The sequence below is a fragment of the Anolis sagrei genome, chromosome 1, assembly GCF_037176765.1.
Source record: "Anolis sagrei isolate rAnoSag1 chromosome 1, rAnoSag1.mat, whole genome shotgun sequence".
NCBI lineage: Eukaryota > Metazoa > Chordata > Lepidosauria > Squamata > Dactyloidae > Anolis > Anolis sagrei.
This window is the reverse complement of record NC_090021.1, coordinates 12,662,615-12,683,663: the sequence shown is the minus strand read 5'-3', so window position 1 is coordinate 12,683,663 and position 21,049 is coordinate 12,662,615. Positions and strand designations below refer to the sequence as shown.

The window sequence follows — 21,049 nt, the reverse complement described above, 5'->3', positions numbered from 1 at the left end:
ATGTGGGGTTTGCAACTATGGTGGTGTCAAAGAGGGCATTTTCATACCGTTTATGTTGAAATCTGTTTTCATGTTTGCATACTGATATATTTCAAATTGTATGCTGATGCTTTTATGTTAAGCCACTTTGAGAGAGAGAGAGATAATGCAGAGTATAAACAATACTACCACTACTGCTACTGCTACTACTACTACTACTAACAACAACAACAACAACAACAACAACAACAACAATCAGGTAAATAATAATCAGATTTCACATTTGCTGTACATGGATGACCTGAAGCTGTATGGGAAAACCGAAACTGAAATCCAGTCTCTGACTAACACTGTCCGAATCTTTAGCACTGATATCAGCATGGAATTTGGTTTGGACAAATGTTTGACAGTGGCACTGAAGAAGTGAAAATCATTGAACGTGAGGGCATAAATATACTTAATGGCCAAGCAATAAAGTGTCACCAGATAGAGGCCTATAAATATCTGGGCATACTACAGCTGGACAACATCAAACATGAACATGTGAAAACTGTGGTCAGCAAATAATACATTCAAAGGGTCAGAAAAATTCTCAAAAGCAAGCTCAATGGAAGCAATACCATCAAGGCCATAAATACCTGGGCCATACTTGTCATAAGATATACTGCTGTCATTATAAACTGGATGCAGTTTGGACAGTAAAACAAGAAAACTCATGACCATTCATAATTCATTGCATCCTTGGCAGAGGACTCTTACAAGTAAAGCAAGCAGTCGAAGAAGAAAAACATGATGCCCTGGCAGAATATGTAAAAGAAAGTGAAGAACCTACTTTAATTGAAATCAATAATCAGAAACTTCTCAAAGCACAGCAGACAAAGAATTGGTACAAGAAAACTGCACTACAAACGAGAGCGGACAACTGGCACCATGAAGCATTGCATGGGCATTTCCTTGACAAAATTGAAGGGAAAGTGCATAAGGAGAAGACCTGGTTATGGCTCATGAATGGAACCCTGAAGAAGGAGACAGAAGGCCTGATTCTTGCAGCCCAGGAGCAAACCATCAGAACCAATGCCATTAAGGCCAGGATTGAAAAATCAGCTGATGACCCAAAATGCAGACTGTGCAAGGAAGCTGATGAAACCATTAATCATATCCTCAGCTGCTTCAAGAAAATCACACAGACAGAGTACAAACAGAGGCACAACTCTGTGGCCCAAATGATCAATTGGAAGTTATGCTACAAGTACCACCTGCCAGTAGTAAAGAACAGGTGCGATCATAAATCTGCAAAAGTAGTGGAAAATGAAGACACAAAAATACTGTGGGTCTTTCGAATCCAAACTGTGTCCAGAGGAGGGCGACTAAAATGATCAAGGGTCTGGAGAACAAGCCCTATGAGGAGCGGCTTAGGGAACTGGGCATGTTTAGCCTGAAGAAGAGAAGGCTGAGAGGAGATATGATAGCCATGTATAAATATGTGAAAGGAAGCCACAGGGAGGAGGGAGCAAGGTTGTTTTCTGCTTCCTTGGAGACTAGGACGCGGAACAATGGCTTCAAACTACAGGAGAGGAGATTCCATCTGAACATTAGGAAGAACTTCCTGACTGTGAGAGCCGTTCAGCAGTGGAACTCTCTGCCCCGGAGTGTGGTGGAGGCTCCTTCTTTGGAAGCTTTTAAGCAGAGGCTGGATGGCCATCTGTCAGGGGTGATTTGAATGCAATATTCCTGCTTCTTGGCAGGGGGTTGGACTGGATGCCCCATGAGGTCTCTTCCAACTCTTTGATTCTATGATTCTATGAAACTGACAAAGTTCTGGAACACAATACACCAGACATCACAATTGTGGAAAAGAAAAATGTTTGGATTATTGATGTCGCCATACCGGATGACAGCCACATTGAGGAAAAACAACAGGAAAAACGCAGCCGTTTTCAGGACCTCAAAATTGAACTGCAAAGGCTCTGGCATAAACCAGTACAGGTGTTCCCAGTGGTCATCGGCACACTGGGTGCCATGCCCAAAGAGCTCAGCTGGCATTTGAAAAAAAATTTGACAAAAATCACAATCTGTCAACTGCAAAAGGCCACCTATTTGGATCTGCATGCATCACTTGAAAATACATCACACAGTCCTAAATGCTTGGGAAGTGTTCGACTTGTGATTTTGTGATACAAAATCCAGAATAGATATCTTGTTTGCTGCGTCGTACTGTGTTTTTGTGTCAGAATAATAATAGTAATAATCATCATCATCATCATCATTTACGGTGTAGAATGAATACAAGTTGACACCACTTGAATAACACTATGTAACAACATTTGAAAAAAATGTTCTGTTCTTGGTTTGGAAGTGTTATTTCCTGTTTAATTAGGGCCCTTCCAGACAGGTTCTATATCTCAGGATCTGATCCCATGCCACATTATCACAGGATATCTACATCCTACAACACTGGAAAAATTATACTGTTAAGCCGGTATTGCACCACCTGACATTTGCCGGGCAGTAGCAGACAACAATGAAAGGTAGTGCCATCTGCAGCCCATCCACTGTTCAGATATCGGCCAGCATGCCAACGCCTTAATCAAGAAATAGTTTTCTAAGATCTACAGAAATACTCACAGGAAAGCCTCAGCAAGAGAGAGTCCAAAAGTGGCAGGCTAAAACCCAGCACCTCAATCCATGGCTGATACGAAATGAGAGACTCCCTCCTGGGCACACAGAAGTCTGGGTGACTTTGAAGGTGCAGAACAGACTGCGCTCTGGCACCACAAGATATAGAGCCTATCGTAAGAAATAGGACCACAAAGTGGAGTCCATGACATGTGAGGCTGGAGAAGAGCAAACCACACACCACCTACTACAATGGAAGACCTCCTTACAGCAACACCAGAGGCACTCCAAGTGGCCAACTTCTGGTCAAAGGACATTTAGCATAATTCCAAAACCCAGGTTTCCTGTTTATCCCAGATTATCTGGCAGTGCAGACTCATATGATCTAGTTTAAAGCAGAAAACCTGGGATCAGATCCAGGGATATAGGGCCTGTCTGGAAGGTTCCTAGGGGCTCTTATACACAGACATATAACCCAGAATATCAAGGCAGAATAACTCACAATATCTGCTTTGAACTGGGTTATCTGAGTCCACACTGGCATATATTCCAGTTCAAAGCAAATCATGTGGGATTTTATTCAGCTGTGTGGAAGGAGCCTAAGACAAAAACTACTTTGAAAGTAGTTGTTCTACTGCTTTATGACACTGAATGTTTGCCATCTTTTGTTGGAAACCACCTTGAGTCCTCCCAGGGAGATAGGGTGGGTTATAAATATATTATTAATATTATTATTATTATTATTATTATTATTATTATTACTTCAGAAACTTCATTTTTGTGGCTGCCACAAGCTAGGTTGAATGGGTCGAGATTAGATGAGATATTCATTGAAAAACTATAACAAAACATGTTACATATAGGATGTGCCATCAAAACAAAGTTTTTGCAGTTTGAAAAACTTTTCCCATGTTTTTATGATAGAGCCAATTAGGAAATGACATTGATAACCCAGGAACAAAAATTGTGTTATTAAATGCTACCTCAGCCCTTTGGATGTTGTAAAACACTCTTATGTTTTAGTGCCTTCTTGGTTTAATTCACTCTATTTTATCATAAGTGTGATATGTTATGTTACGTTTTATCTGCGTCTTAATTTTTGTTATATTTTGGTTAGTCTTAAATAGTCTTGTAAGTTTATTTCAAGGTTGTCTTATTTATTGTATTTTTACTCTATGTAATATTTAATGACAGGGGCCACGATGGTGCAATGGGTTAAATAATTGAGCTGCTGAACTTGTTGTCCAGAAGGTTGGCAGTTCAAGTCCATGGGTGGGGTGAGCTCCTGCTGTTAGCCTCAGCTCCTGCAACCTAACAGTTCGAAAACATGCAAATGTGAGTAGATTAATACTCCCAACTATGAATAGATTAATAGGTACCTCTCCGGCAGGAAAGTAATGGCGTTCCATGCAGTCATGCCGGCGACATTGAAATGGCAGGGAAACAGGTTTTGAGGAAAGGAGAGATAATTACCAAGAGACATCCTTTCTGGAGATAGAAAAGAACGACTTTATTTCCAGCTGGTGACTCTGGTATGGACTCATGTCCCAAAAGTAAAACCCAGAGCCCCGATCAAGGTGCGGACTGCCCTTTTATAGTCTCCAATCCTCATCAACATGACCTTGGAGACGTCTATGGACAACGCCAGCTCTTTGGCTTAGAAATGGAGATGAGCACCACCCTCCAGTGTCATGGCGTTATGAAGGTTGAGAAACCCTGCTTTAGGGCTTTGTAGGCTAAAGCCAAAACTGGCAGCCAGTGGAGCCGACGTAACCAGTGAGTAATCTGGCTGCTGGCCGTTGGACCAATTGAAGCTTCCGAACAGTCTTTAAAGGCAATCCCACATAGAGAGCATCGCGGTAGTCCATATATTTCCTTTTTCCGATTGACTGAATAGAACTATGAATCTGAAGCTAAAAGACAGAGTCACCCTTGAATTTCAGGCAAAGGCAAATTGTGAAATCCATAATTGCTTGAAGAATGTTTATGAGGACACTGTAATGGACATCAGCAATGTGCGGCATTGGGTGAAGAACCATATGTCCATTTATAACGTTTTTGACACAAGAGGCAAAACATTTTGACCCACCCCCGTATTTATTTAAGTTCAAATTTTGGTTATTTTTTTGGTTGTTTTGTCATTTAGTGTGGAGATTATTTTATCTATTGTTTGATTTGCTTTGTGTTTGTTTTCGGCACTGGATGTTTGCCGTTTTGTTACTTTGCTGGAAACCGCTCTGAGATAGGGAGTGTTATAAATACAGTATTATTATTATTATTATTATTATTATTATTATTATTAATTATTTGATACATAACAATATTAGTACACAGCAAACAAGATCACTATGTTGGCTTTTGTATTTGATCACACGTCCAACACTTCCCAAATGTCTAGGACTGTGTGATGTATAGGCGAATAATGCGTTCAGATCCAAGTAGGATGGCCTCTTGCAGATGATAGATGGTAATTTTGTCAGCACCTATTGTCTTCAAGTGCTGGCCAAGGTCTTTAGGCACTGCACCCAGTGTGGCGATCACCACTGGGAACACCTTGATTGGCTTGGGCCAGTGTCGTTACAGTTCAATCTTTAAATCCTCATATTATTGTTGTTGTTGTTGTTGTTATTATTATTATTATTAGCTTGTTTTGGCATTGAATTTTTGCCTTATTAAGCATTATGGGCAAAGACTTTCATGGCCGGAATCAATGAGTTGTTGTGTATTTTCTGGGCTGTATGGCCATAATTCCAGAAGCATTCCCTCCTGATGTTTCGCCTGCATCAATGGCAGGCATCCTCAGAGGTTGTGAGGTCTGTTGGAAACTAGGAAAATGGGGTTTATATATTTGTGGAATGATGTCCAGGGTGGGAAAAAAAACTCTTGTCTGTTTGAGGTAGGTGTGAATGTTGCAATTGGCTGTCTTGATTATCATTTAATAGCCTTGCAGCTTCAAGGTCTGGCTCTTACTGCCTGGGGGAATCCTTTGTTGAGAGGTGATGAACTCTCTTATTGTTATTACGGAATCCTGGAAGTTGCAGTTTGGTGAGGTATTTGGGGGAACTCTTTTTCTGTTGGAGGTAGGTGTGAATGTTTCAATTGGCCACCTTGGTTAGCATTTAATGGCCTTGCAGCTTCGAGGCCTGGCTTCTTACTGCCTGGGGGAATCCTTTGTTGAGAGGCGTTATTATGGAATCCTGGAAGTTGCAGTTTGGTGAGGCATTTGGGAGAAAGAACTCTTGTCTGTTGGAGGTAGGTGTGAATATTTCAACTGGCCACCTTGATTAGCATTTAATGGCCTTGCAGTTTCAGGGTCTGGCTTCTTACAGCCTGGAGGAATCCTTCGTTGAGAGGCGATGTGCTGTCTTATTGTTATTACGGAACCCTGGAAGTTGCAGTTTGGCGAGGCATTTTGGAGAACTCTTGTCTGTTGGAGGTAGGTGTGAATGTTTCAATTGGCCATCTTGATTAGCACTTAATGGCATTGTAGCTTCAAGGTCTGGCTTCTTACTGCCCGGGAGAATCCTTTGTTGAGAGGTGTTATTACGGAATCCTGGAAGTTGCAGTTTGGTGAGGCATTTGGGAGAACTCTTTGTTTGTTGGAGGTAGGTCTGAATGTTTCAACTGGCTACCTTAATTAGCACTTAATGGCCTTGCAGCTTCAAGATCTGGCTTCTTACTGCCTGGGGGAATCCTTCGTTGAGAGGCGATGAGCTCTCTTACTGTTATTACGGAATACTGGAAGTTGCAGTTTGGTGAGGTATTTGGAGGAACTCTTTGTCTGTTGGAGGTAGGTGTGAATGTTTCAATTGGCCACCATGATCAGCATTTAATGGCCTTGCAGTTTCAGGGTCTGGCTTCTTACTGCCTGGAGGAATCCTTTGTTGAGAGGCATTATTACAGAATCCTGGAAGTTGCAATTTGGTGGGGCATTTGGGAGAAAGAACTCTTTGTCTGTTGGAGATAGGCGTGAATGTTTCAATTGGCCACCTTGATTAGCATTCAATGGCCTTGCAGTTTCTTACTGCCTGGGGGAATCCTTTGTTGAGAGGCATTATTATGGAATCCTGGAAGTTGCAATTTGGTGAGGCATTTGGGAGAACTCTTTGTCAACCAGGCACATCTTAACACCTCTCAACGAAAGATTTTCCCAGGCCCAGGCAGGCCTTCAAATGCTAATGAAGGTGGTCAGTTGAAACATTCACACCTAGCTCTAGCAGAGAAGAGCTCTTTGCCCCACCCCAGCCATTCCACAGATATATAAACCCATTGTCCTATTTCCAACAGACCTCACTACCTCTGAGGATGCTTGCCATAGATGCAGGTGAAACGTCAGGAGAAATGTCTCTAGAACATGGCCCTATAGCCCAAAAAACCCCACAAGAACCTAACTCTTTGTCTATTGAAGATAGGTGTGAATGTTTCAATTGGCCACCTTGATTAGCATTCAATGGCCTTGCAGTTTCTTACTGCCTGGGGGAATCCTTTGTTGAGAGGCTCAAGAAGACTATGGTAAAACTATAACTCCCAGCCTCCCACAGCAGCAAGCAACTGGCAAATGCAAGTGGTCTGGAGCTGAATCCTTTCTCGAGTGGAGATGCACCAAAAGAAAAGAAGTTGGGTGAAGTTTGAGAAGGTGGGAGAGTGGTGGGCGCGCCTTTGAAGAGGGGGCTCCCCAAACCTGACCTTAAACCCTCAAAGGTTAGAATGCCCTCCCCCCCTTTTTTTGGAGGGGAGTGTGGCTTGGTGTGACGGGGAGTCACGCTCTCTCAGCCCCTCCTACTCCTCTCTTGCCTCTCTCTCTCTGTGCGCCTTATCTCCTCCTTGGCGCACCGGGGTTTTGGTGGTGGGAGGTGGGAGGGGAGACCCACGAAGAAGACGTCACGAGGAGGACGTCACAGGGTGGAAATTCCCCGCCGGATTGTAGGGGGAGCGGGGCGGAGGCTTCGAGGAGGAGGGAGGTCTCCAGCCAGCGCCGCCTCCCAAGGAGGGAGCCTCAAAACCTGCCCCAACCAGGAGGCACTCTTGCCCAGGAAGGAAGACACTCAGAAGGACCAGCTGGATCCCAGGAGAGGCACCCCAAGCCGGGCAAAGAGCTCTTCCCCTTCTCCACCGGGTCCAGGGAGGACAAGCCACCATGGCAGGTAAGCAGGAGGGAGATCTAGTCTTACCCAGTGGAGGGAACTGCATCCAAACTCATAGGAATCCAAAGGTAAAGGTCCTCCCAGGTTGGAATCTTCTCTCTTGGAGGTCCCAACACAGTGACACTATCTATGGCAGGTCTGGGCAAACTTCTGCCCTTCCAGGTGTTTGGACTTCAACTCCCACAATTCCTAACAGCCGGTAGGCTGTTAGGAATTGTGGGAGTTGAAGTCCAAATCACCTGGAAGGGCAGAACTTTGCCCAGGCCTGATCTATACTGAGTTGAAATCCAAAACACTTGGAGGACCAGAGTTTGCCCATTCCTGATCTATGGAGTCATGGAAGATTAATTTCCAAAGGTCTTTAGACTTCCCTAATTTCTCTAAATTAGACTTCCCTAGTTATAATAATAATAATAATAATGAACTGCAAAGACTCTGGCACAAGCCAGTCAAGGTGGTCCCAGTGGTGATCGGCACACTGGGTGCAGTGCCTAATGACCTTGGCCTGCACTTAAACACAATCGGCACTGACAAAATTACCATCTGCCAGCTGCAAAAGGCCACCTTACTGGGATCTGCACACATTATTTGCCGATACATCACACAGTCCTAGACACTTGGGAAGCGTCCGACGTGTGATCCAATACAACAGCCAGCAGAGTGTCTGCTGTGGACTCATCTTGTTGTGTTTCAAATAATAATAATAGGGTTGTTGTAGGTTTTTCGGGCTGTACGGCCATGTTCTAGAAGCATTATCTCCTGATGTTTTGCCTGCATCTATGGCAAGCACCCTAATTGAAAAACTAGAGAAAAATGAGCTATGGCAGGATGGCACCTCTTGCAAAAACAAACTTTAAGAAACTTCCCCCATGTTTTTATGAAAGAACCAATTAGGAAACAACAGTGATAACCCAGGAACAAGACGTAATTATAGTTGTTATTGGGTTGTTGTGAGTTTTCTGGAATGTATGGCCTTGTTCCAGAAGCATTCTCTCCTGACGTTTTGCCTGCATGTATGGCAGGCAGATATATAAACCCCACTTTCCTAGTTCCCAGCAGACCTCACAACCTCTTGAGAATATATAACCTCTGTGAATATATATATGACAGATATATAAACCTCACTTTCCTAGTTCCAACAGACCTCACAACCTCTGAGGATATATATATGGCAGATACATAAACCCAACTTTCCTAGTTTCAAACAGACCTCACAACCTCTGAGGATGCCTGCCATAGATGCAGGCAAAATGTCAGGAGAGACTGCTTCTAGAACATGGCTATACAACCTGAAAAACCTACAACAACCCAATGATTCCGGCCATACAATAATAGCCTTCGACAATACAATAATAATAGGTTTTTCCATGATATTAAGTCCAGTTGCATCTGACTCTGAGGGTTGGTGCTCACCCCCATTTCTAAGCCAAAGAGCCGGCATTGTCCGTAGACACCTCCAAGGTCATGTGGCCGATATGGCTGCATGGAGCGCCGTTACCTTCCTGCCAGAATGGTATCTATTGATCTATTCACATTTGCATGTGAACTGCTAGGTTGGCAGAAGCTGTGGCTGACAACGGGAGCTCACTCTGCTCCCTGGATTCGAACCTGTGACCTTTTGGCCAACAAGTTCAGCAGCTCAGTGCTTTAACCCACTGCGCCACCTGTGGCTCCAATAACAACAACAACAACAACAATAATAATAATAATAATAACTATTATTAACCAATTAACTGTAATGACCAATTCGGAAATGATATTGATAATCCAGGAACAAAAAATGTGTTACGTAGTATAATAATACTAGTATGTTGTCGAAGGCTTGCATGGCTGGAATCACTGGATTGTTGTGAGTTTTCTAGGCTGTATGGCTATGTTACAGAAGCATTCTCTCCTGACATTTTGCCTGCATCTATGGCAGGCATCCTCAGAGGTTGTGAGGTCTATTGGAAACTAGGAAAGTGGGGCTTATGTATCTGCCATACACACACACACACACACCCTAAGGGGTTGCGAGTTCTGTTGGAATTAGGAACGTGAGGTTTATATATATCTGCCATATATATACCCTCAGAGGTTGTGATGTCTCATGGAAACTAGGAAAGTGGGGTTTATATATATCTGCCTGCCATAGATGCAGGCAAAACATCAGGAGAGAATGCTTCTGGAACATGGCCATGCAGCCCAGAAAACTCACAACAACCCAATAATAATAATAATAATAATTATTATTATTATTATTATTATTATATGCAACATGATATCTTGTTCCTGGGTTATCAATATTGTTTCCTAATTGGTTCTATCATAAAAAGATGGGGAAAGATTCTTAAAGTTTGTTTTTGTGGGAGGGACATCCTGCAATAGCTCATTTTTCTCTAGTTTTTCAATTAGTATCTTCATTGAGTCTCAACCAATTCAACATACTTTGTGGCAGCCACAAAAACCAAGTTTCTGGAGTATAGCAACTACTTTCAAAGTTAGTGCTGCACAACGAAACAGGAAATAACACTTTCAAACCAGGAACAGAAACTTTTTCAACTTTTGTTACATAGTGTCGTTGTTGTTGTTACAGTAGAGTCTGGCTTATCCAACATAAACGGGCCGGCAGAACTTTGGATAAGCGAAAATGTTGGATAATAAGGAGGGATTAAGGAAAAGCCTATTAAACATCAACTTATGCTATGATTTTACAAATTAAGCACCAAAACATTATGTTTTACAACAAATTGACAGAAAAAGCAGTTCAATACATGGTAATGTTATGTAGTAATAACTGTATTTACGAAGTTAGCACCAAAACATCACAATGTATTGTAACAGCTGTGGATCCGGGTGGGAGGCAGGCTGCATTGCATAATACAGAATGTTGGATGAGCAAAGGTTGGATAAGCAAAACTCTAGTGTATTATTATTATTATTATTATTATTATTATTATTATTATAAGATATGTAACAAGATTAGTACACAGCAAACAAGATCACTATGCTGGCTGTTGTATTGGATCGCACGTCGGACACTTCCCAAGTGTCTAGGACTGTGTGATGTATTGGCAAATAATGTGTGCAGATCTGAGTAGGGTGGCCTTTTGCAGTTGGCAGACGGTAATTTTGTCAACACTGATTGTTTTTGAGTGCAGGCCAAGGTCTTTAGGCACTGCACCCAGTGTGCCGATCACCACTGGGACCACCTGGATTTTGTATCACAAAATCACAAGTTGAACACTTCCCAAGCATTTAGGACTGTGTGATGTATTTTCGAATAATACATGCAGATCCAAGTAAGGTGGCCTTTTGCAGTTGACAGATCATGATTTTGTCAATATTCCTTGTTTCGAAATGCCAGCTGAGCTCTTTGGGCATGGCACCCAGTGTGCCGATGACCACTGGGACCACCTGTACTGGTTTATGCCAGAGCCATTGCAGGTTGATTTTGAGGTCTTGATAATGGCTGAGTTTTCCTGTTGTTTTTCCTCAATGTGGCTGTCACCTGGTATAGCGACATCAATAATCCAAACTTTTTTCTTTTCCACAATCGTGATGTCTGGTGTATTGTGTTACAAAACTTTGTCAGTCTGGATTTGAAAGTTGCACAGTCTGGATTCGAAAGTTGCACAGGTGGTACTTGTGACATAAGTTCCAATGAATCCTTTGGGCCACAGAGTTGTGCCTCTGTTTGTAATCCGTTTGTGCAATTTTCTTGCAGCAGCTGAGGATATGATCAATGGTTTCATCAGCTTCCTTGCACAGTCTGTATTATTATTATTATTATTTTTATTATTATTAATTATGGGCGGAGAAGGCTAAAGATCTTGGAGTTTTAGTAGACCACAATTTGAACTTGGGCCAACAAGGGGATGGATGCAGCAGCTTAAAAAGCCAATGGGATTTTGGACTGTATTAGATTATTTATTTATTTATTTATTTATTTATTATTTATTATTTGCATTTGTTAACCGCCACTCTCAGCCCGAAGGCGACTCGTGGCGGTGTACAGAACATAGAACATAAAGACAACAGTTACAGTAAATTCAGGGTCATAACACACATCTTACTAACACACAGATAATTAAGCTAAAAATCCGCTTCGTCTTGTTTGGGTCATAATCAGTCTCGTAGTCATAGTCCATTCCGGTGGTCATTCCAAAGCATAGCACTTAATTGAAGGCCTTTTCAAAGAGCCAGGTTTTCAGGCCCTTGCGGAAGGCCATGAGGGAAGGCGCCTGTCTAATTTCAGCGGGGAGGGAGTTCCACAGCCGGGGGGCCACCACCGAGAAGGCCCGCTCTCTAGTACCCGCCAAGCGTGCCTGTGAGGCAGGCGGGACCGCGAGAAGGGCCTCCCCGGATGATCTCAAGGTCCTCGTGGGCTCGTAGGCCGAGATGCGGTACTCAAGGTATTTTGGGCCGGAACCGTTTAGGGCTTTGTAGGTTAGCACCAGCACCTTGAATTGGGCCCGGTAGCTGATCGGCAGCCAGTGGAGCTGGGACAGCAAGGGCGTTGTGCGCTCCCTGCGACCCGCTCCAGTTAACAACATGGCTGCCGCGCGCTGGACTAGCTGGAGCTTCCGGTCCGTCTTCAAGGGCAGCCCCACGTAGAGAGCGTTGCAGTAGTCGAGGCGGGATGTGACCAAAGCGTGTACCACCGTGGCCAAGTCAGACTTCCCAAGATACGGGCGCAGCTGGCGCACGAGCCGAAGCTGTGCAAATGCTCCCCTGGTCACCGCTGAAACCTGGGGATCCAGGCTCAGCGATGAGTCCAGGGTCACACCCAAGCTGCGAACCTGCGCCTTCAAGGGGAGTGCGACCCCGTCCAGCACAGGCTGTAACCCTATACCCTGTTCGGCCTTGCGACTGACCAGGAGTACCTCTGTCTTGTCTGGATTTAATTTCAGTTTGTTCGCCCTCATCCAGACCGTCACAGCGGCCAGGCACCGGTTCAGGACTTCGACGGCCTCCTTAGTAGCAGGTGGGAAGGAGTGACAGATTGAGAATAGTATCAAAGGGAAGTCATGGTGCCCCCCCCCCTCTTCTGCTTTGGTCAGGCCCCTTCTGGAGGATGTCCAGAGAAAAGTGACTATAATGATCAAAGGTCTGGAAACCATGAATCTCTCCAAGGAGTGTCTGGGGATGGTTACTCTGCAGAAGAGAAGGCTGAGATGAGACATGAGAGCCATGTATAAATATGTGAAAGGGTGTCATGTGGAAGAGAGAGAAAGCTTGTTTTCTGCTTCCCTGAAAACTAGTACTCGGAGCAACAGGTTCAAATGACAGGAAAGGAGATTCTACCTGAACATTAGGGAAAACTTCCTGACTGTAAGAGCGGTTCAGCAGTGGAACTCTCTTCCTTGGAGTGTAGTCTAAGCTCCTTCCTTGGAAGCTATTAAACAGAAATTGGATGGCCATCTGTTGAGGGGTACTTTGATTGTGCTTTTCCTGCCTGGCAGCAGGTTGGACAAGATGGCCCATGTGGGTCTCTTCCAACTCTGCATTGTATGATTCTAGGATTATATACCTGCCCCTTCTCATGGCTCAATGCAGGGCACAATATAGTTAGAACCCATGGGATTTTGGCCTGCATCAATAGGAGCATAGTGTCTAGATCTAGGGAAGTAATGTTACCCCTCTATTCCGCTTTGGTTAGACCACCCCTGGAATATTGTGTCCAATTCTGGGCACCACTATTCAAGAGAGATATTGACAAGCTGGAATGTGTCCAGAGGAGGGCGACTAAAATGATCAAGGGTCTGGAGAACAAGCCCTATGAGGAGCGGCTTAGGGAGCTGGGCATGTTTAGCCTGAAGAAGAGAAGGCTGAGAGGAGATATGATAGCCATGTATAAATATGTGAGAGGAAGCCACAGGGAGGAGAGGGCAAGCTTGTTTTCTGCTTCCCTGGAGACTAAGACACGGAACAATGGCTTCAAACTACAAGAGAGGAGATTCCACCTGAACATGACTGTGAGAGCCGTTCAGCAGTGGAACTCTCTGCCCGGGAGTGTGGTGGAGGCTCCTTCTTTGGAAGCTTTTAAACAGAGGCTGGATGGCCATCTGTCAGGGGTGATTTGAATGCAACATTCCTGCTTCTTGGCAGGGGGTTGGACTGGATGGCCCATGAGGTCTCTTCCAACTCTTTGATTCTATGATTCTATGATCAGAGATGCCAGGATGCCATGGCATTTCAAGTGGTATGACACCGCATTAGTTCTACATTTTAGATGCACTCTTTGCCAAATATAACCAGACCACTTTCAAGCTGCAACAGGATTCTTATGTTGCTGTGATTTCCTGTTGTCTGTTGCCACTCTGAGATGGTAGCCAAGATAAATAATACTGGGCCGGCAAGCAGAGGCTGACATAAGGGATGACTCAAGGACTTCAGGCCGTAATCCTATCCTTTCTGTTCACCTGTTTTGCAGTCACTTCAACCTGACTCATTGGGGGCAGGGAGTGTTAAGAGGGAAAGTAATACCATTCATAGTAGCGGGAGGATGACATATTCAGAGCAGCTGCTGGCTATAAACGTGGTGGTTTGGGGTTGCCACATTTTCGACTCGGTCGGCAGCTTTGCCTTTCGTGAAGCAGGAGGAAACTTCACCACTTGCATCTCTGCTTGGGATTTATATAAGTATATACAGTATACTTTTGAAGTGGCATCAAAATTCCTAAAGCAGAGTTTCTCAAATTGTGCTCCTCCAGGTGTTTTGGACTTCAGCTCCCAGAAATCCCAGCTAGCTTACTATCTGTTAGGAATTGTGGGAGCTGAAGTCCAAAACATCTGGAGGAGCACAATGTGAGAAACTCTGCTTTAGGATTTTTGATGCCACTTCAAAAGGCATGGCTGAATGCTATGGAATTTGTAGTATGGTCAGCCACTGGAACTCTATGGCAGGAAAGGCCAAAGACTTGGTAAAACTACAACTCCCAGGATTCCATTGCATTTAACCATGACATGAACTCGTGCCATGGAGCATTTATGTAACTCTTTGGGTTGTTTTAATCACTGGTTTTATATTACACTAAACGTCCCCTGCCAGGCGTTGCTGTGGCCAGTCTGGTGATCTGGAAAATAAAGTAATGAGAAAGTGTTGGTTTCTAATATATGTAATTTCTTTATGCTTGTGGGTGAACAGTATTTCTTGCTGTTTCTTTGTCAGCGTTGATGTGGAGAGTGTCTGGTTTGCCCACTCTGGAACATGCCACATATAATTGTCTTTCTTTAGGGATACCTTTCAAATCTATGATACTATATCTCTTTGTGTGTGAATAATATCTTATCTGTATATATGGCTGGATGGCTCTTTGTCAGGAGGGCTTTGATTACGTTTTCTTGTCCTGGTGCAGGGAGTTGGACTGGATGACTTAAGTATTTTCTGGGGGTTCTGTGTGGGAAGTTTGCCCCAGTTCTGTTGTTTGTGGGGTTCAGAATGCTCTTTGATTGTAGGTGAACTATAAATCCTAACAAATACAACTCTTAAATCCCAAGGTGTATTTCCCCCAAACTCCATCTGTGTTCATATTTGGGCATATAGAATATTTGTGCCAAGTTTGGTCCAGATCCATCATTGTTTGAGTCCACAGTGCTCTCTGGATGTAGGTTAACTACAACTCCCAAACTCAAGGTCAGTACCCACCAAATCCTTCTAGTGTTTTCTTTTGGTCATTGGAGTCCTGTGTGCCACGTTTGGTTCAATTCCATAATTGGTGGAGTTCAGAATTCCCTTTGATTGTAGGAGAACTATAAATCCCAGCAACTACAAATCCCAAATGTCAAGGTCTATTTCCCCCAAACTCCATCTGTGTTCATATTTGGGCATATGGAATATTCGTGCCAAGTTTGGTCCAGATCCATCATTGTTTGTGTCCACAGTGCTCTCTGGATGTAGGTGAACTACAACGCCCAAACTCAAGGTCAATGCCCACCAAACCCTTCAGGTGTTTTCTGTTGGTCATTGGAGTCCTGTGTGCCACGTTTGGTTCAATTCCATAATTGGTGGAGTTCAGAGTGCTCTTTGATTGTAGGTGAACTATAAATCCCAGCAACTACAACTCCCAAATGGCAAAATCAATTTTTTTTTAGTGAAGGACATACATTGGGTTGTTAGGTGTCCAAATTTGGTGTCAATTCGTTCAGTGGTTTTTGAGTTATGTTAATCCCACAAACGAACATTATATTTTTATTTACCGTATATAGATTGTATTTAATAGAACGCCAAAGGTCCTAAAAACCAGCCTTAAGGGATACCAAGGGACCCTTGTAGTATGGCATTACTGCTGTTGTAGTCCATGAAGTAGTGATTAAACTAAACCAAAAGGGGAAGACCTTCGTAAATCTCGGCGTGTGTTTAAATATGGAAATTGGAAATAGATCTCCATCCCGTTGAGGCCTTTTGGGATTACCCTTTGATTCCCCTGAAAGGGTTCTCCTCTGTTCTTATTTATGAAATCGTCAAAGGACTTCCCCACATTATGATAACATGAGGGGAGAGGGGATTCCCCTCTGTTGTCTACAGACATATCACACATTTCAAGGAATATACTTCTACTTTAGGAAAGTTGGGATGTCAGCTGATTTATGTAAGAGTAAGGCTGAAAAACAAATGCAAAATCCGCCTGAAAGATTTCAGTCCAGTCTACAAATTTGCCTGTTTATTTCAAAGTTTGTGTTTTCTAATCGTTGCAGCAGCTAAAGTTAGAATATCTAAAGCAGGGGGTGGGACTTACTTACTTAGGCGATCCCTCGTTGGACGAGTAAGATGGTCTTCCTTGATGACTATTTTTGTGGGTTTGTAGGTGGCTGTGGAGCCCTATTCTTGACCCGCATGTTCTCCCACAGTGAAGGCATTGGTTTCCAGGTGGAAGGCGGTCCCGGTCGGGGTTGGCTTGACGCGCCTTCCTCCTGGCACGTTTCTCTCTTTCACCCTCCACTTGTGTCTCCTTGAATTCTGCAGCACTGCTGGTCACAGCTGACCTCCAGCTGGAGCGGTCAACGTTGGCTCTTTGACTTAGAAATGGAGATGAGCACCAGCTCCCGCTGGTGCTCATCTCCATTTCTAAGTCGAAGAGCCAATGTTGTCTGTAGACATCTCCAAGGTCATGTGGCCAGCATGACTGCATGGAGCACCATTACATTCCTCCTGGAGCGGTACCCATTGATCTAATCACATTAACAAGTTTTTGAATTGCTAGGTTGGCAGAAGCTGGGACTCACAGTGGGAGCTCAAATCACTCCCCGAAACATGTCAACAAGTTCAGCAGCTCAGCGGTATAATCCTCTGTGCCACTGGGAGCTCCTCCAACAACATCTGGAGGCAAACATGGTTTTCTAAACCAGAATTCATAGTTTACCATAAAGCAGTAGCAAAGGGGTTTTGTGCCCTTTGGATGCTTTTGTCTGCAAATTTCTTCAATCCCAGCCAGCATGTCCAATGGTTTAATAATGGAAAGCGATCCTGTCCTTTTAATGCAGTAGTTCTCGACCTGTGGGTCCCCAGATGTTTTGTCCTTCCAACTCCCAGACATCCTTACAGCTGGTAAACCTGCTGGGATTTCTGGTAGTTGTAGTCCAAAACACCTGGAGACCTACATGTTGAGAACCACTGCTTTAATGGTGTATAGAAAAAAGGCAATTTCAGCAGACATTGCTTATCAGGCAACCAGGTAAGAAGCCATTGCTTCCACAGTGCTGATTGTGAAAGAGACAGGAGGCAATTATTGCAATTGGTATTTTATTAGGTTAAAACCAAGTGATTATCCCATTTGACCCACTGAATCCATGGGAGTAACTGGTACAGGTTGGGTGCGCAATCCAAAATGCAAAATACTCCAAAATCTAAACTTGTCCACAGGGGTGGCTGAGATAATGGGATGGCTCAAAATACCCAAACTTTGTTTTGTCGAAGGCTTTCATGGCTGGAATATGAGGAGCGGCTTAAGGAACTCTCCATCACACTCCGGGGCAGAGAGTTCCACTGCTGAACAGCTCTCATAATCAGGAAGTTCTTCCTCATATTCATATGGAATCTCCTTTCTTGTAGTTTGAAGCCATTGTTCCGCGTCCCAGTCTCCAGGGAAGCGGAAAACAAGCTTGCTCCCTCCTCCTTGTGGCTTCCTCTCACATATTTATACATGGCTATCATGTCTCCTCAGTTCGCTGACCCCCAGAATGTCTATCTTTAGTCTTGACATCTCACCAATAACAACATCCAATTTGCCCTGGCTCATAGATCTTACATTCCAGGTTCCTATGGTGTGTTAATCTTTAGAGCATCGGATTCGTCGTTCACCTCCAGTACCGCCGGCCGCTAGCCTTCCTTTCGGCTTTGAGCTAGCTGCGTCATCACATCTGGGGCTAGTTGAACTTATCCTCTGCTCCTCCCCAGTAGCATTTTGGCCATCTTCCAACCTGGGAGTCCCATCTTCCAATGGCATACCGACATATCTCTGGTTGTACTGGTCCATTTATTTTTCTTGGCAAGGATACTGGAGTGGTTTGCCATTGCCTTCCCCAGGGATCACGCTTGGTCTGACCTCTCTGCCACAACCGTCCCGTCTTGGGTGTCCCTTCACGGTTTCGCTCATGACATCATTGAGGTGCTCAAGCTCCAGCGCCCCGACAAGGCGGTGATCGGTGTTGGAGGAAAGTTCTGAGAGTGCCTTGGACTGCGAGAAGATCCAACCAGTCCATCCTCCAGGAAATAAAGCCCGACTGCTCACTGGAGGGAAAGATACTAGAGACAAAGCTGAAGTACTTTGGCCACATCATGAGGAGACAGGAAAGCCTAGAGAAGACAATTATGCTGGGGAAAGTGGAAGGCAAAAGGAAGAGGGGCCGACCAAGGGCAAGATGGATGGATGGCATCCTTGAAGTGACTGGACTGACCTTGAAGGAGCTGGGGGTGGTAACGGCCGACAGGGAGCTCTGGCATGGGCTGGTCCATGAGGTCACGAAGAGTCGGAGACGACTGAACGAATGAACAACAACATCATGTCTCCTCTCAGCTTTCTGTTCTTCAGGCTAAACATGCCCAGCTCTTTAAACCGCTCTTCATGGGGCTTGTTCTCTAGACCCTTGATCGTTTTAGTCGCCCTCCACTGGACACATTCTAGTTTCTCAATATCTCTCTTGAATTGTGGTGCCCAGAATTGGACACAATATTCCAGGTGCGGTCTAACCAGAGCAGAATAGAGGGGTAACATGACTTCCCTAGATCTAGACACTATGCTCCTATTGATGCAGGCCAAAATCCCATTGGCTTTGGGATGAATGCCCTTTGGATGTGAGAAGATTAGCCAGTATAATGTAGTCCCCTTCATATGGCTTATAGCACAAAAAACAGGTGGCAGAGGTAAAAGTTCAATTTCTCTCTCTTTCCCTGATTCTGAAGACAAGTGAAGCCTGTATTGCAAAGGAAGAGGCGAGGCCTCATAGAGGAAGTAACTGAGCCTCTGTGAGGAAGTTACAGAGCCCCGGAGCAAATGCAAAAAGGGCTTGCCTTAAACACAATGTTTCTTAATACACATCTGTGTGGTTTCCTCCCCTGTATATACACCTAAGGTGAAAGGGAAGGGTGTGGTTTATCTCTCACGTCTGCCGAACGAACAAGGCAAGGAGCATCAAGGTTTAGTCTGGGGCAGGTTGGTTCAGGTCTAGGCTTTGCCCTTGAGCAACCTGAGCCCACTCCTACAGATCCGGGAATATGGGCTTTGAAATCGGCGCATGCAACTTCCGAGCAATCGGAGCTTGGCATCTCCTGGCTTTGCCAGAGTTTGCCAAATTTTCTTGGGAATGTGAGCAGGGGGCAGTGAGAGGTATATAGTCCCTAGCAGGTCCAGATTGGGGCTTGTTGTGGGCAATGGCAAAGTCATCAGTGGTAGTGGTAAACATAATACAAGAGTGGGTTGGTTGACATTAAGAAGATCCAGGGTAGATCCACACAGTAGAATAAATACAGTTTGACACCACTTTAGCTCCCATGGAATCCTTATAGTTTGGTGAGGCACCAGCACTCTTTGGTAGAGAAGGCTAAAAGCCTTGGAAAACTACAATTCCCATGATTCCTTAGCTTTGAGCAGTGGCATTAAAGTGGTGCCAAGCTGCATCCATTGTATAGTTCAGATGCAAACCTAGATGTGTAGTGGTGGAGCCTAGTGGCAAAAGTTTGAGCTGGTTGCCGTGGAAGGGCAGGGTATCGCTTTGGCTCACGGCTCAAACATACAGATCCAGTTAAATGGAAAACAAATGTATCCGTATCCAGAGATCTTTTGTCATAAGGCCTGCAAAGGAAGTGAACTTCCTAAAACTTCCAAGCTTGCATTAATGACCGATACGCTTACCTAGGCCATAACAAGCTTTCCATTTTCGGATGGTGGGTGGCGATTAGCATACTTTCGGTCCTGCCTTTTTTGGATCAATAGGATGTTGCTACACAACCAAAAAAAGGAACAGCTGAAAACACATTCCATTGTCAAGTATATTTTGTGACTTGCTGCTGAAGTGATAATCAAAAAGTTCCTTCTCTGGGTCAGCAAAGGGAAATACATCTCCTGCCTTTTAGGACCTCATCACACTAGAGAATGAATCCACTTTAAATCTGGTTTCTGCCTCCTGCAGAATTCTGGGGTTTGTAGTTTAGTGAGGCTCTTAAAGGCTCCTCCCTAAACTACAAACCCCAGAATTCTGAGGGAGACAAACCGGATTTAACGTGGACTCGTTCTCTAGTAGTTAGAGAAGCCAGATATTTGCTCTCAATACTGGTTGAGCTGATCCCACTTCTTCTCCCTTTACCCACTACCAAAACAAAACTCAGTTATGATTATCAGGAATTTTCTTTCTATCCAGAGCAGGGCTAAAATCTGTGATTGTATGATTCTGCCCCATACCCTGGATAGAAACAAAATTTAGTGATCTTCATGTGTACATTTTGTTTGGTTTCACACCCTCCAACTACTCAAGGTCCAAGGTACCTCTTGGGTATCTACCGAGAGAAGCGTATCATTGAATCAAAAAGGAAATTCTTACAGAATTTTTTCCTCGATGCAGTTAAGCGAAACAGCAGATTTGGATTGTGTTTGGAGAGTTGCATGATTCTCATTCGTGTCCCAATGGAATAATATATTAAGGTAAAGGTAAAGGTAGTCCCCTGACATTAAGTCTAGTCATGTCTGACTCTGGGGTGTGGTGCTCATCTCCATTTCTAAGCCGAAGAGCCAGCGTTGTCCATAGACACCTCCAAGGTCATGTGGCCGGCATGACTGCATGGAGCGCCGTTACCTTCCCGCCGGAGCGGTACCTATTGATCTACTCACATTTGC

The 21,049-nt window shown here is 44.3% G+C and overlaps 1 protein-coding gene across 1 annotated transcript in view; it reads left to right on the top strand.

Annotated features, from left to right (window-relative positions):
- The first annotated feature begins 7,483 nt into the window (after positions 1-7,483).
- Positions 7,484-21,049, top strand: part of REL (REL proto-oncogene, NF-kB subunit) — a 60,418-nt gene continuing 46,852 nt past the window's right edge. Inside the window, exon 1 of the mRNA XM_060754620.2 lies at positions 7,484-7,739. Within this exon, the coding sequence (XP_060610603.2) occupies positions 7,733-7,739 (7 nt within the window). The 5' untranslated portion in view covers positions 7,484-7,732. The remainder of the gene's footprint in view (positions 7,740-21,049) is intronic.